This window comes from Parus major, chromosome 25LG1, assembly GCF_001522545.3.
Source record: "Parus major isolate Abel chromosome 25LG1, Parus_major1.1, whole genome shotgun sequence".
Lineage (NCBI taxonomy): Eukaryota > Metazoa > Chordata > Aves > Passeriformes > Paridae > Parus > Parus major.
Genome location: NC_031793.1, coordinates 935,777 through 949,777, shown reverse-complemented (window position 1 = coordinate 949,777; position 14,001 = coordinate 935,777). Strand labels below are relative to the sequence as shown.

The 14,001-nt window shown below is 63.9% G+C and overlaps 6 protein-coding genes across 12 annotated transcripts in view; 1 reads left to right on the top strand and 5 right to left on the bottom strand.

Annotated features, from left to right (window-relative positions):
* Positions 1–3,091, bottom strand: part of SSR2 (signal sequence receptor subunit 2) — a 20,087-nt gene extending 16,996 nt beyond the window's left edge. Inside the window, exon 1 of the mRNA XM_015650053.2 lies at positions 3,072–3,091. The gene's annotated coding sequence lies outside the window, so the exon portion shown is untranslated. The remainder of the gene's footprint in view (positions 1–3,071) is intronic.
* Positions 1–5,028, bottom strand: part of ZBTB7B (zinc finger and BTB domain containing 7B) — a 14,601-nt gene extending 9,573 nt beyond the window's left edge. Inside the window, exon 1 of one of the 3 annotated variants that reach the window (XM_015650045.2) lies at positions 4,577–5,028. The gene's annotated coding sequence lies outside the window, so the exon portion shown is untranslated. Of the gene's footprint in view, positions 1–3,071; positions 3,157–3,193; positions 3,274–4,576 lie in introns of those variants that run through there. The other 2 variants (XM_015650044.3, XM_015650043.1) reach the window with 2 other exon arrangements.
* Positions 5,029–5,245: 217 nt separating this feature from the next.
* LOC107214549 (mothers against decapentaplegic homolog 6-like) lies at positions 5,246–7,809 on the bottom strand. Its single transcript, XM_015650050.3, has 4 exons — positions 7,701–7,809; positions 6,924–7,337; positions 6,667–6,780; positions 5,246–6,038 (listed from the first exon to the last, which is right to left on the bottom strand). The coding sequence occupies exons 2-4, from the start codon at positions 7,315–7,317 to the stop codon at positions 5,509–5,511; spliced, it is 1,038 nt and encodes a 345-aa protein (XP_015505536.1). The 5' UTR covers positions 7,318–7,337; positions 7,701–7,809; the 3' UTR covers positions 5,246–5,508.
* Positions 7,810–8,784: 975 nt separating this feature from the next.
* On the bottom strand, positions 8,785–12,751 carry FLAD1 (flavin adenine dinucleotide synthetase 1). 2 transcript variants are annotated; one of them, XM_033519762.1, is made up of 8 exons: positions 12,403–12,694; positions 11,545–12,304; positions 10,952–11,099; positions 10,669–10,767; positions 10,391–10,580; positions 9,951–10,024; positions 9,153–9,869; positions 8,785–8,920 (listed from the first exon to the last, which is right to left on the bottom strand). In XM_033519762.1, exons 1-7 carry the CDS (start codon positions 12,556–12,558, stop codon positions 9,734–9,736), a joined length of 1,563 nt encoding a protein of 520 aa, XP_033375653.1. In that variant the 5' UTR covers positions 12,559–12,694; the 3' UTR covers positions 8,785–8,920; positions 9,153–9,733. The 2 variants fall into 2 exon arrangements, with proteins under 2 accessions (XP_033375653.1, XP_033375654.1); XM_033519763.1 differs by lacking the exons at positions 10,391–10,580; positions 10,669–10,767 and having other exon boundaries at positions 12,403–12,751.
* A 143-nt stretch (positions 12,752–12,894) lies between these two features.
* Positions 12,895–13,805, bottom strand: CKS1B (CDC28 protein kinase regulatory subunit 1B). Of its 4 annotated transcripts, none has more exons than XM_015650058.3 (3): positions 13,676–13,805; positions 13,208–13,335; positions 12,895–13,141 (listed from the first exon to the last, which is right to left on the bottom strand). In XM_015650058.3, exons 1-3 carry the CDS (start codon positions 13,732–13,734, stop codon positions 13,089–13,091), a joined length of 240 nt encoding a protein of 79 aa, XP_015505544.1. In that variant the 5' UTR covers positions 13,735–13,805; the 3' UTR covers positions 12,895–13,088. The 4 variants fall into 4 exon arrangements, with proteins under 4 accessions (XP_015505544.1, XP_015505541.1, XP_015505542.1 ...); XM_015650055.3 differs by having other exon boundaries at positions 13,213–13,335; XM_015650056.3 differs by having other exon boundaries at positions 13,213–13,335; positions 13,703–13,803.
* Positions 13,806–13,930: 125 nt separating this feature from the next.
* SHC1 (SHC adaptor protein 1) overlaps positions 13,931–14,001 on the top strand; it is a 10,220-nt gene continuing 10,149 nt past the window's right edge. The window contains exon 1 of the mRNA XM_015650033.2: positions 13,931–13,991. The gene's annotated coding sequence lies outside the window, so the exon portion shown is untranslated. The remainder of the gene's footprint in view (positions 13,992–14,001) is intronic.

Below are 14,001 nucleotides of genomic sequence, written 5' to 3'. Positions count from 1 at the left end.
AAGGAAGGAAGTCCGCCAGCCACTAGCCTGGGAGGACAGACAGGCTCACCTACAATTGGGTTTGTTCACTGGCCCCAGGATGAGCTGTCTGCAGTTGCTGGCCCTGCAGGACAGTCACGAGAACCCCTTGGAGGGCAGCCAGACCCCCTGGGTCCCACTGTGCTGCACAGCCCCAAGGGGCCCCCCCAGCTGGTGGCACCTCCTACTCAATCTGCAGGGTTCATGTCCTCACCAGCACCTCGAGGACTGAGCATCACCAGTGGCACAGGCTGGGGCCCAGTGCTCCATCCTGGCATCAGGGTGGTGCTGGTCCTGGTGGAGTCACCTGGCAAGGACAGTGCCAGCCCACAGCCCCCCCCTCCACACCCTCCAAAATAGCCCAGCTTCCGCCCCCACAGCAGCTGCCTGCTGCCAGCTCCCCGCTGCCCACAGCTGATCCCAGCAAGGGAAGGGGGGCAGGCGATTCTAATCCTCCCCCCCCGCCCCGGAGCTCACACTGCACTGACAGTGAGGCCATGCCCGCCACAATCACTCCACATAGCACCACTGATGAGACCCCAGACAGCCCTGCACTAAGGGGAGGGCAATGGCCCCCATGGCTCCACAGTGGAGCAGGCATGGGAAGCCTCTGTGGAACCCCTCTGTGGGACATGGGCTATCCCCAAGGGCCACGATGATGTCTGCACCACACCAGCTGCCTTGTGACACCCAAGCAGGACACATGAGTCCCTTCCCTTCTCTTCCCTGGCCCTGCAGTGGGGCTGACAATCCTCCTGTCCACCCTTGCTATGGCTCCAAGCCCTGTGCCCTGACAGTTGCCCATGAGAGGGGAATCCAAGCAAAGCTGGTGGGGTGCCACTGTACCCAACAAATGTCAGCCGACACAGCCACACTCTCCACCCTCCTGGTGTTCAGTGTAGGCAGTGCCTGGCACCCACCCTGCCCGGGAGCCAGTGCCTGGTGGCAGGACCCCCTCACCCCCTACCCATTCCAGCTGCAGCCCATGGGGCCTGGGGACATGACAGAGACAGCTGGGCAGAGTGGAGCACACAGTGCAGCCAAGGCTGCCGGGAGAGGCCAGAGCTCGCCTGACCTACTTCTCCTTCCGCATCACCTGCTTTCATTTTCCCTCACCCTGGCTGGTCCCCCTGCCTGCCCATGGCTCCATCAAGTCATGCCACCAACTCTGGGGTACAAGCCACCCAGGCACCATGGCTCCCACTGCATCATCCTGCATGTCAATTGACCTCCCCAGCCCTGGGCACAGCCAGGTACGCTGAAGGTCACTGGCCACAGCCTTGGCACCCCCACTCCCCCGCCTGCATGGCTACCCAAGAACCATCTTCCTGGCACGGAGCGAGTTTGACGGGTCTCAGCTCAGCCCAGCCCCTCACCTGGTCCTCTGACCGCCCTGGGGCTTGCTGGGGTGTGGACATGCAGCTCTCAGGGCATGTCAGGGACGCCAGTGGTGCCACGGGGAGCCAGGCGGGCGCCAATCCTCCAGACGGGGCGGCCGCTCCCACCGGCACCCTGCCGGCTCCCGCCGTGGAGTTACCATGGGAAGGCAGTGGTGGTGGCGCAGGGGGAGCGCAGGCTCCCAGGGGCTCCCGCCAGCAGCCCACACGCTGCCAGGAGAGATTTCTTCCTGGTTTCATCATCCGCTGCCTGCCCTGAAGGAGAAGTTCTGCTCCACGCATGGGGCAGCAGCCACCCCTCGAGGGCTGGGGTGCAGCAGGGGCTGCGCTGGTCCCGCACGCCCTGCTGTGCCCACTCTCCGCCCCCATGTGCTCAGGCCTGTCGCGCTCGTGCCACGTGTGCACTGAGGGTGCACGGCACCAGCTGGCAGAGCCGTGCTGCCACAGCCTCGGGCTCAGCACCGCAGCGCTGAGGGCAGCCTGCCCCCAGGCAGGGGGTCTTGAACGGTATCCACGACCCAATGCTGATATCACACACACACACACACACACACACACACACACACACACACACACACACACACACACCACACACACCTGTCACCTCCCTATGCTCACCTCTGCACCCGCCCCCGGCATGGGGACTCCCAGTCCTGCTGCCCCACACTCTCCGCTATGCCAGCGTTTGCCCTTCTCCATTGCGCCCACTTTAAGTCACTGAGCTCAGTCCCTCCCTCCGCACCCAGCACCAGCATCACCACTGAAGCCTTGAGTCGCTGCAGTTGCGGTGTGCCTCCGGCAGTGCCGGTTGGATCCAATCCTGCTCCCCATTCCTACTAGCCCAGGTGTGATGGGGGAAAGCGAGGTACGGTGCGACTCACCCCAAGACAAAACTGACACTGTGTCCCCTCGCCAAGCGAACGCAACCACGGATCGAGGGCGGCTGTGGCCCAAGAAGTGGATCTGCTCCGGCGGGAGGGTAAATACCGCACCCCGCCCCGGGCAAACAGCGGCCGGGGGCAGCCAGCCAGGGGGACGAGGACAGGTACGGCAGGGCTGGGCGCACAGGGCAGAGTCCACCGGTGCTTGGCAGGTGCTACCACGACACCGATCCCAGTGGGGACCACTGCACAGCCGAGCAGTGAAGCACCCACTGCTGCTGCCAGTGTGCCAGGTCCGGGGCTCACCAGCGTGGCAGAGCCTGCTGGGACACTGGGATACCCTCCAACTCTACCAATTCTGGTGCAGAAGGGGTTCCCTGAGTTGCCTTCTGCCCGTAACGGTGCCGTCCCTACCCGGTGCACCAGGCATGCCGCCAAGCTGCTCACCAGGTTAGGAAGGGGGGGGTGGCAGCACCTAGTCACCCGTGAGAGAGAAACCTGCGGGGACCCCGGCTGGATAGAGCAGCACCGCAACAGGACCACAGCGGAACCTTGGCAGCCGCCCCGGCACGCATCGGGGACCTACCGATGTCACAGATTTCCCGCAGCCCCGTGCGCGCAGGGACCAGGAACAGCCCACGAGTGACACCCCCCGCCCCACGGGCGACGTACCCACCGGCTCCGGTGGCGGGCGGGGACAGAGGTGCTGTGCAGTGATCCGCGTGTCAACCCTACCCACCCGCTGCCCGCAGCATCCCAAATCAACGCGACTCACCGCAACCGGGCGGCAAAAGCGGTTGCCACACCAGTCCACGTCCCGATCCCGCTGCTGGTGGGTCGGTACCTCCACTCAACCCCCGCCGATGGGTCTGTCCGCTCCCACCCACCGCCGCTCACCTGCGAGCCCCGCCCGAGCCACAGACCGGTCCCGGAGCCACAGCCCCGCCTCCGCCTTCACCTGCCGCCGCCGCGCCCCGCCCGCCCCCCGGCCACTGCCACTGCCGCCGCCGCCGCCGCCGGGGCTCCAGGAAGCGCCCGCCCCCGCCTGTTCATTGGGCAGTGCGCCGGCGGTCCGCGTCTGATTGGTGGGATGCCCCGCCCATCATCTCCGCCACACCCCCCCTCGGGAGGGCGGGGGTCTTGCGGGCCCCTGTGACCGGGGTGCGCGGGTGGGGGGCAGCTGAGTCAGAGGCGGGTATCGGGATTGGGCGGGGGTCGGCCCCCGGCCTGGGGAGGAGAGCACGAGACGGCCCCGGTGCGGCCCCACGGGAGCCGAGTGCGGTGCCAGGCGCCGAGCGCGCCCCGCCCGCTGCGGCCGCCGAGTGCCGGGGCCGGCACGGCACTGCCCGCTCCGCCCCGCGGACACGGGGGGCGGGGAAGCGGGCATGGGGGGGGATAAGAACCAAGAAGTGTGCACCGAGGGAGAGTTTCGAGTGCCAGGCACGGGAAACCGTGCATAGGGTGAGGTAGTGGGGTGGAGAGCCGGGGCCGAGAAGCGCCGGGGTACTGGAGTGCCGGGCACGGGAGGATGGAGAGCTGAACACGGAGAACGTGGCACGGCGAGGTGCCGGGCGCCGGGCAGGCGAGGGCGCGGAGGGGCGAGGCGCGGGGAACAGTCCCCTGTTCTCGGCGGCGCTGGAGCGGGGTGCGGCGGCCCCCAGCGGGGTAGCTCCTTCGCAGGTGCCTGGGCGCGGGCCCCGCACAACCTGTTTGGCCACTGCCGGCTCAGGGAGGCAGCGGCGGCCCCGGGGCTCACCTCGGCTCACCCCGGCCCCCCCGCGCCTGGCTCAGAGCGCGGCCACTGCCCGGCGCTAGCGGAAAGTGTGAGAAGCCACCGCCGTTCCGGGCTGCCAAGGCAAACACGGCCCCGAGCAGACGTTATGTCAGTGGGTGGGGGGGCCGCGCCGGGGCCGAGAACAGGACCCCCACCCCTTCGCCAGGTCCCGGTACGGGGCACCTGCCACCGCACCTTTCCCACCCGCCCGCTTCGCTCCCCCGAGCTCCCTCCCTCTGACCGTGCACCTGCATCCCCGTCGAGGGTACCGGCCTGGCCCGCCAGGCTCCGGGCTTCCGCGGAGCGAAGGGGGGAATCCGCAGAACGACCGCAGCGGACCCTCCGCGCCGCTGCCACCGACCCCCGGACTCCATCGCTCCCCGCCCGTGCCCTCGGGCCACGGTTCGACATAGCCGCTGCGCTCTGCCACTGCCTGTGGCTGTGCTCCCGGCGTCTCCGTCTCCCTCCTTGCCCCGAGGCGACGCCGACGGTGCGGTCGCACTCACCTCTCGCGGCGGGGCCAAGACCGGGGCCGGGCGGGGGCCGCGGGCTCAGCCGGGCCGGCGGCGTGGCAGGAAGGACCGGGTGGTCATCGCGGCCCGCGGCAGCTGCCTGCAGAGGGCACTGCTGGCTCCCGGAGCCGAGTCCCGTGGGCGGCACCCATACGTGTAGGGACACGGGGATCTCTAGGTGCCGGTGGCACCGTTTATTTGGGTTAAAAACAGCAGACACGACTCGGGCAATCCGGGATCCCCTCCGCCGCACTTACTCGGGGCTCCCCCATGCTGCCAAAACGGTTGAAGGACCCGGACCCCTCGGGCCTGGTACCCAGCTTGGGTAACCCCGAACCGGCCGCCACCCCAGGGGTGCTCACCTACCTCGACCCCCATTCCACCTGCCCAACACCCATCCAGATGTTCTAACCTGCCCGACACTCCAGCTGTGCTCACCTGTCCCACGCCCCCCCGTCGTGCCAGTTCCCTCCCATTCCCCTTGTCTGCAGTGACATTTAGGCCCACAGCTCCCCTCTCCTCCCCACTCCCTCCCTCCTCCCTTCTCTTCTGCTTTCCCTGTCCCCACCAGCCCTGGCTGCCACGCCCCAGCCTGGCCCTGACAATGGGGACTCCTGCCCCATGCTTTGCTTTTCTTACAAAAATAGATAAATTATTATAAACTTGAACATTAAAATTATAACATATACTAAACAGGGTCCTGTGTCACTGAGAGGCCCGTGGCTGAAAGCAGGTGTTGGCAGAGTGATGAGGCATGCAAGGGGGGCACTGCATCCAGTCAACACTCAGGCAGGGAGTCCCCAGAGCAAGGACGATCCTGCTGCAACACAGCCCTGGAAGACACAGGCTGGGGAAAAGTAGAAGGGTCCCCCAGCTTGTGAACCTGCTTTGGGGGAGCTCCCTGTCACCCCCCACCAGCTCCAGCCTCAGTGTGGCGGGTTCAGCAGAACCTCAAGCCAGCATGGGCAGGAGGTGATGAACTGCCGGGAGTAGCAGGGTCCCCAGCCCTTGGTAAAGCTGATGCGGATACTGTGGGGGTCACAGGGTCCCTCCCCAGGTAGCTGCCAGCCTGCTCTGTCCCCTGCCCAATCAAACACCTTTGCTGAGTAGCCAGGCAGCACCTTGAGGACAGTGAGCCCACAGGGACCAGGGGGGCTCAGGGTGGGTGAACTGACGAAGATGGGGTGCTCACTGCGGTTGTATGCCCAGATGCCACCTGGCTCCCGACTCAGTAGCAGCCCCCGGCCAATCTTGCCACGTGCCCGCCGGACAGCACAGCTGCGGTAGGCAGCTGGCAGCTGGGCCAGGCAGAACCCGCTGCCCCATGGCAGCTCGAAAAAGACATTCACTGATGCCTCATGCACGGCGTAGAGGCGACCCACGCGTGTCCGGTACTCCCAGTAAGCCAGCTTGCACCAACAGCCATCCTTGACGGTGCTCCATGAGAGGCTGGTGTCTGGCAGGGGAGAGCAGAGCTGTCACCACCAGGACATGACTGAACCAAGCAGCTGGATGGGCCAAGGGAAGTGGGCACAGAGGCATGGCACACCAGGGATGCCTCAACACAGGGTCCTGCACTAGGTGTGAGTCTCTGGAGCTGTTCCCAGTCCCCAAATACTGTGGTGAAGGAAGTGGTGGGGAAAGGCTGTGAGAGGGGTTGGTCCATGAGTGCAGGGGAAGGTGAGGCAGTGGCAGCTGGTGGCCTTGGTGGCCAGCAGACAGGCAGGAGTGGGAGCTGTGTGCGTCAAGGCACATTGTGTGTGCCCCCATAGGCAGTGCTTCCTCCAGCAGGGAGCCTGCTGCTGCCAAAAATAACAGTAGCTTCAGTGGCCGGCAGGGGCGGGGGGGGGGGGGGGGGGGGGGGGGGGTGGTTGTCTGGGCCCAGGCTGCTCCCCCAGCAGGAACTCCTCATCCTGTGTCAAAGTCTTTTCCTCCTGCTGGGAGTGACTGCTGGCTCCATTCCCTGATTTTCATGTTCTCTCCCCTCCAATCTTTACCTCTGACTCAGGGGTTCAGCCCTACCAAGTGCCCTCCTGCCTGCTGGGTGTGGCAGAGGGCTGTGGAGTTCGGTGGGTCCGTCTTACCGCACCAGTCCCCAGCATCGTAGCTGAACTCCAGGAGCTGAGTACTGGGGTGTTGGGGCTCATCTGGCCAGGAGGGACCACAGGATGCCTTCAAGTAGGGGGGTGGCGGGATTTCTGCAGGGGAGAGAGAAGGAAATGAGAGCCTGGGAGTACATCCTGCCCCCCTGGAGCCAACTGGAGCCTTGAGCCAGCCCCAGAGAGCAGGGGTCAGAGCCTGGGCGGGCGAGGCAGCCTCCAGTGTTGCCACCAGCACTCACCAGGTTCAGCCAGGCGACTGAAATGATGGGGGTTGCAGCACAGCACAGCCAAGTCCCCACAGATCCCCTGGCCCCCAGCACAGTAGCAGAGGTGCTTGAGCTCATAGGATTGGTGGAGGTCAGGCCAGCGGAAGAGGCGACAGAGCAGGACTTGAGGGGGGACTCCCTGCTTGACCCCTCGTGCGTCTCCCCATGGTGCTAAAATGCAGCCAGATTCCCAGGCACCCTGGCTTTCCACCACCTGCACCAGCAGCTCCAGCTCCTCATCCTTCAGCTTCTTGAAGAGGGCATGCACTGCTGGTTTGAGGGTACTGGGGGCATCCTCAGGGCTGGCTGCTGCACAGCGCTGCCGCCACAGCCTCCGCACCAGTCCAGCACGGCGTGAACGGAACATGGGGTGGTCGTGGGGACCACCTGCAGGATGGAGACAGGCATCATCCCCCATGCCCTGAGAGGGCTGTGGCTACAGGGGCTCCCAATGGGGACCCTGCTGCATCCTCCTGTGTCCTCCCAGATCCCTGGCAAGGCTGCTTTGCCTGGGTTTGCTGCTGCCATCCCCATTATGAGGGCATGGTGCCACTTCAAGGGGTACTGGCATCCCCAAGGTCACATCAAACATGATCCCAAAAACAACCCCCACTGCTGGGGAACCTGCCTGTGCTGAGACAGTGAGGGCAGGGGTCCATATGCTCCTGCCCACAGCACCTGCCCACTCCCCTCTCATCCCCCTATCATGGGGCTGGGCAAGGGCTCCCTGCAGAAGGGGGTCTCACTCACTGTGGGTGGCGGAGGTGGGTGAGAGGCTCCAGGGCACTGCATGGGGCTGTGCTCTCAGAGTGGCCGGCGCTGCTCTGCCCGCCACGCGTCACTGCCTGGACTTTTTCCTGTGCTGGGACACTCTCCCCTCCCCCAGACCTTCCCATTTGAGGAATTAATTGATTTCCCTCATCCCAGCCAGCCCTGGGGCTGAGCCACCACCAGGGCCACCACATCAAGGCTACCACAGCAGGATGTGGCAGGCACCAATACATGGGCTTCAGTGGTCAGGGATGCCCAGCACCACGCTACCAAGGCAGCCAAGCACAGCCAGGAACCCGAACAGCACCACAGACACCAGTGCACAACCACATGGCAGGGTCCAGCTGAGTAGCTGATCTGGGCAGGGGGAAGACATGAGGCACAGTGGCAGGGCACCATTGTGGCAGACCCCATCCCTACTCGTGTCCACAAAGGGACTATTGCAAGGACCACCTAAACCTCTCATGGCATCTTGGGCAGAGGTTCCCGCTGCCCCTCAGTTCCTGACCCGGCCAGGCGTCTCCCTGCAGACAGTGGGTGAGGGTGGGAGCCTGCTCCACAACAAAGGAGCTAATGTAAATGGGACCCTTATCCCACGCCAGGCCAGGCTTCCTGCTCCTGACTTCCTGCCGAGATAAGGGAGGCCACACTGGCGCCAGTGCTGCTGCCGAGGACGTGCAGAGCTTCCCCTGTGCTGAGGTCAGGCACCAGCACAGGCAGCACTGGGGCAGGGTGGGCTCACAGACCCACAGCCATCCCCAAAACCACGCTCTGGTGCCAACAGCCGTGGTCTTTGCCACAGTTCCCAGCCAGGCTGGGCCCATTGGAGGTATTTTGCTCTAGCTGCTTCCCACAGACTGAAACAGGAAATGTCCAGAAGTGGGGGGGCAGGGCAGGCAGGAGATGCAGGCAGAACACCAGCTCCCCACACTTTCCCCTTAGCCCTGGGAGACATGGGGACCCTCAGTCTTGGACAGGGGCAAGGGGCGTGCTGGAGTGCCTTAGTGCTACCCAGAGCTAGGACTGGAAGGTTTGGGGACACACACAAACACACTCCCAGAGCTTTGGCGAAACAGATGCAGCCAGTCAGGCACTGCTCAGGTTTATTGGGGTCTCTGATCGGGCAGAACACAAGCTGGAGCAGAGTCTCAGCGCCAGAGGTCCATCAACTCCATCAGCATAGGGTAACAAGCACAGTCCTGGGGACAGGAGAGAGGCACACGGGGTAAGGACCCACTGAGCAGTACCAAGGTCACACCCTCTCAACACCCCAGACACAGCGAGGCTCTCTGTCTCCCCTCAAGCACCATGGCCAGGCCCTTTTCAGTCCAGGAGCACCATGGTTGGGCTCCATCACCCCCAAACACCACAGCCAGGCACCTGGGATGTTCCAAGCACCATGCCAAGTCAAGCTGCAGGCAGGTCACTCACCCACAGCACCAGGACAGGCAGGGGCTGGTGTGGTCCTGTGACACTGCAGAGGCCCTTCCCTAGTCCAGCAGCTCATGGATGCACCAGCTGCAGAGAAGGAGGTAGATGCATTCCTGCAGAAGCCGCAGCAACCACGAGCCCAGGCGCAGCCCCAGGGAGGTGGCAGTGGGTGATGACAGTGCCAGTGCCTGTACCAATGCCACTTGCTGAGGAGCACCTTGCAGACAGGCTGCCATGGTCCAGAAGAGGTGCATGACCTATGAGGAATCAGCAGGCTCTGACATGGTGGGAGAGGCAGCAGTGCTGACATGCAGGGCCCTGGCTAGGGGCCCTGGCAAGCACTGGAACCTGCCACATTCGCCGCATTTCTAAAGCTTCCACAATGGTACACGCAGGGAGGGGGCACAACCTGGGGACCCTTTTGTTCCTCCCACTCCTGCCCCATGGAGCCCTCAGGGCTCAACAAGGCCACATGCCAGTGCAGTGCAGACTGCAGCGGTTTTATTTAGTGCTGACAGGCAGCAACTTTATTCAGTGTCACTCCCAGAAGCATTCCAGTGGAGCCTCCCAGAGTGTGGCCTTCACTGGCGGGAGGTGCGCTCTTCTTCCTCATTTTCCAGCTCGTAGGCAGGCCGGTAGCTCTCCCGGCCCTGAGCATCAGTATAGCGTAGTGCTGGGTTCTTCCGTGTGTTGGCCATGCTCCCCAGGGACGTGTAGCTGCAGAGGGAAGAAGCAGCTGCAAAACTGCACCCAGCGGCACTGGCTGTGCATGTGAGAAGGGCAGCACAGGGCACTCACCCCTTGTCATAGAGGATACAGTAGGGGACAAAGAGCTTGCGCAGGAACTCCCAGATGTCCCGGTAGGTCCAGTCCTGCAGGCAGAATTGGGCAGGGATTGAGGCAGAGGCAAAAGGCTGCTCCCCTGCCTTCCAGGGAAGCAAGCCAGACTTTCCTGGGAGAACTAGATGGTCATCAGAGCACCACTGTCCCTCCCAGCACTTCCCCAAACACAGGGAAACCACCCAGCAGGCAAGAATGAACCCTGCCCAACAGCTCCCAGCTGCAGCAAGGGGCACCCACGGCTGCACAGCAGGGCAACACATACTCTGTGAAAGCAAGTGAGAGAAGCTGTCTAGGATGGGAGCGGATTACTGCTGGTCCCCAGCCCCATCAGGTCCCCCTACCAGGCCCTGTGGCAACAGTCCCAGCCCCAAAGCAGGTGGAGGCCTGGCCCATACCAGCAAGGGGTTCACCCGCATGTAAGGGGGCCAGTCAGGGTCCGTCATACACATGGGGGTCAGGGTGCGTGAGTAAGGGTCCGTCCGCCGTGTTCCCATCAGGACAGCCTCCAGCTGTGGCTGCTGCTCCTTCAAGTGGGCCAGCGCCTCCCGGATGGAGCCCTCCACAGTGCAGAGCTGAACCCCATACCTGTGCAGGCAGGATGGGCAGTTGTCTGTGGGCTGCAAGCAACGCTGCACACCCTCTGCACAGCAGCTCACTCCACTCTGCCTCCTACCTCTGGACTGTTGCCTGAATGAACTGCTCCATTTCAGGAAATGGGGACACAGTGCGAATGTAGAGCACCTGCAGCCTCTCCTGCCTTGCTGGGAACTGCCTGCAGAGAGACCCGGTGCAGCTGGACTCTCACCAATGGCAACTGCAGCATCCAGTCCCCACCAGCTAGACCCCAGGAATCCACTTATTCCCCCAGGGCAGAGCAAGCAAGAGCCCCAGAGCCCTGGCCAGAGTCTGCAGGACCCCTCAGCCTTGCCCCAGCCTGGAGCCCCATGTGTGAGTACCTCTGCACAGCAGCATGGACAAGGTGCAGCAGGGCTGTGCAGTCCTTGCCCCCGTTGAAGCCCACGCAGAGCTGGACCAGGCTGTACCGGTCCAAAGCCTCCTCGATGGTTCGCAGAGCTGCTGCCACCTTCTGCCCCAGGGCTGAGCCTGCCAGGACAGGAGAGTTGGTGCCTGCCCAGCTCATGTTCCATCAGCATGGCCCCAGGGCCTATGGCACTTCACCCTCTGGATACATCTCATATCCACACTCGTAGCAGAGCCGTGGCCAGCACCATAGCCAAGAGCTTGTTCAACCCAGAGATCTGGGCCATAACGTGACAGGGATCATGAAGGCAGTGGGGAACTGTGGCACTGATGCTTCTGCTGCACACTGTGCTCTCAGACCCTGCCACCACCAGCCCTAACTGAGGTTGCAGGTTCCATTCCCACCTGTGTGGGATGAAGCCCACTGCAGCTGCAGCACCCCTCAAGACTCCCAGCACACCACAACAGGCAAGCTCTGCTCCCAGGCTGTTGTTCCCACTGCCCCAGCCCTGCTAGGCTATACAGGAGAAGCATGGAGGCACAGAGCTGCAGCACCTCTTCCTGGTACCTGACTCAGCCAGGCCATAAACCTCCACAGCTGCTGGAGAGACACAGTCTGTCACCAATGGTACAGCAATGCCTGGTGGCAGCTCCCTCATCAAGAAGCAGTATGCTTCCTCCAGGTCCTGCTCCGACTCTGAATCCAGGGTCAGCTTCACACGGTAGTAGTTGCTGGTCCAGTCTGGGTAGGAGCCCAAGCTGACACGGCCCCGGAAGGTGGCATCAGCCCAGTCCAGCACAGGCGTGATAAACATCTCATCGGACGCCACATAGATGGTGCGGGAGTGGAAGTGGGTCTGTTTGCTTTGAAAGAGGTGAGCAAGGCCATCTAGGGCACGCTCCATCAGTGCCGGGATTCCAGGGAAGATGTAGACATTACGCACACTGACTAGTGGGTACTTGAAGGTGTTGCCAGTGTGCCGGTCTGTGCCATAGTTGAGGCAGGAGGACTCGGGGACACGAGCCAGCTTCATCTCAGGGCACTGCACCTCTGTCTTGCCAAAGAACTTGTGCACCAGGGCCACCAGCTCGGGATGGAGGATAACGCTCTCCCCAAAGGCCTTAGCCACAGCCTCGAAGGTCACATCATCGTGCGTGGGGCCGATGCCCCCGGAAGTCAGCACGAAGGTGAAGCGGGCAGCAAAGGCGGCCACCTCACTGGCGATGGCCTCCACATCATCGGGCACCACCGAGATCCGGGCGACACTCACGCCAAGAGCACGAAGTCGCCGACACATGAAGAAGGAGTTTGTATCCTGCGTGTAGCCCTGAGGGGAACGGAGACGCCCATGACGGGGTGCCCCGACCCCAGGCGCAGGCCTCAGCCCGCCCCACCCCCGCCACCCAGGCCCATCCCCGGCCGCACCTTGAGAATCTCGTCGCCGATGATGATGATGCCGGCGGTGTTGGCGGATCCCCGGGCCTCTGCCGCCGGGCCCGAAGCAGCCATGGGGCGACAGGGGGCAGCGGGCCAGCCCACTCGCCCTGTAGCCCGCAGCGCAGCCCGCAGCACCCCCCACATGGAGCCGCCCGGACACCCCCGCACACGGCGACACCACCCCGCGCGCTCACAGGCCGGTCCGCACGTCCGTCACGCGGCCTCGCCAACACCCATTGGCCGAGAGGCGGGACCTGTGGGGACAGAACCATCGCGGAGGGAAGGAGGGTGTCGGAGCAGCTTCACTTCCATGGCCGTGCCCGGCAGGCCGGAGCACGTGCGCCCCCCTCTCCGGTGGGCACGGGGAGGCCGCCCCCGACCCCAGGAAGCCCTCCTTGGGAATAGGATAAGCTCCGCCGTACCGGGACCACTTCGCCCTCCACCCCGCCCCACCTCCCCCAGGCACTGCAGACAGACAGCTCCCAAACATCACTTTATTGAAGCTTTGGAGGCATCGCAACGGAAAGGGCCCCCGGAACCAGGGCCAAGTCGCCAAAACGGCGCCCAGGCAGCATCGAGGGTCAGGGGGTGAAGCCCCCAAGAAATCCCGAGGAGAGGAGGAAGGTGCTTTCTCAGCGTGTGAGGACCGGGAGCTTCGGCACACCAGGGGCCACTCACTTTTCTGGCTTCTTGGGCAATGGCCGTCGGAAGAGCAGGATGTGGGGCTCTGCGGGGCAAAAGAGGGGGTCAGGCCAGGCCCCCTGGGCATCACCCGCTCCCCCGCGGGGCTCACCTGGCTCGTGGATCATGTAGTGGACCCAGCCCTGGCTCTGCTGCACCCCCAGGTTCCGCCACTCCGACTCCGATAGCAGGTGGGTCTTGGGCACCAGCTTGGCGATGTCTTTGGGCAGCATCACGTGCCTGCGGCCCCGCATTTCAGTCAACACCAGGGCACACCCGACAACCCCTCATTCCCCAGGACGGAGATTCCCTACCGGCGAGCTGTTAACGGGACCAGTACTATAACCCGATACAGAACCTTTACCGGGATCCCCCGTATTACCAGGATAATCCTCCTCTTGCTGCACTAGGAAGCCATGACTAACCCAGCACTCCCCTCCCACTAGCGAGCCGTTAATAGCCTCTCCACCCGACCGTTTTACGTTATCGAGGCATTTTCCTCCCTCGCCCCGGAAACTTTAACCTAGATCTCTGTATCCTTATCAAGCAGATGTTACCGGGACCCCTTCCCGCTCCGTACCGGTACTCAAACTCCTCATCATCGTACTTGTCCGAGTAGTAGATCTGTTTGTGCGCCATGACAGGCCCGCGGTGCCCTCCCTCGGCGGCCGTTGGCGCCCCCGCCCCCCGCGGCGCTTTCAAACACCGCCGCCCCACGCGCTCATTGGGTGGCTCCGCACCGGGGACGGGGCGGGGCGGTTGCCCATTGGTTGAGGCTCGCGCGACGCGGCGAGGCCATGGCGCCGCTTCCCGCGGGCCGGGCCCAGCCTGCGATTGGTTTGTGGGTCACGTGACATGTGCGCAGCGGGGCCTCGCCGGAGGGGCGCGGGCCGGAAGTGAGTGGCG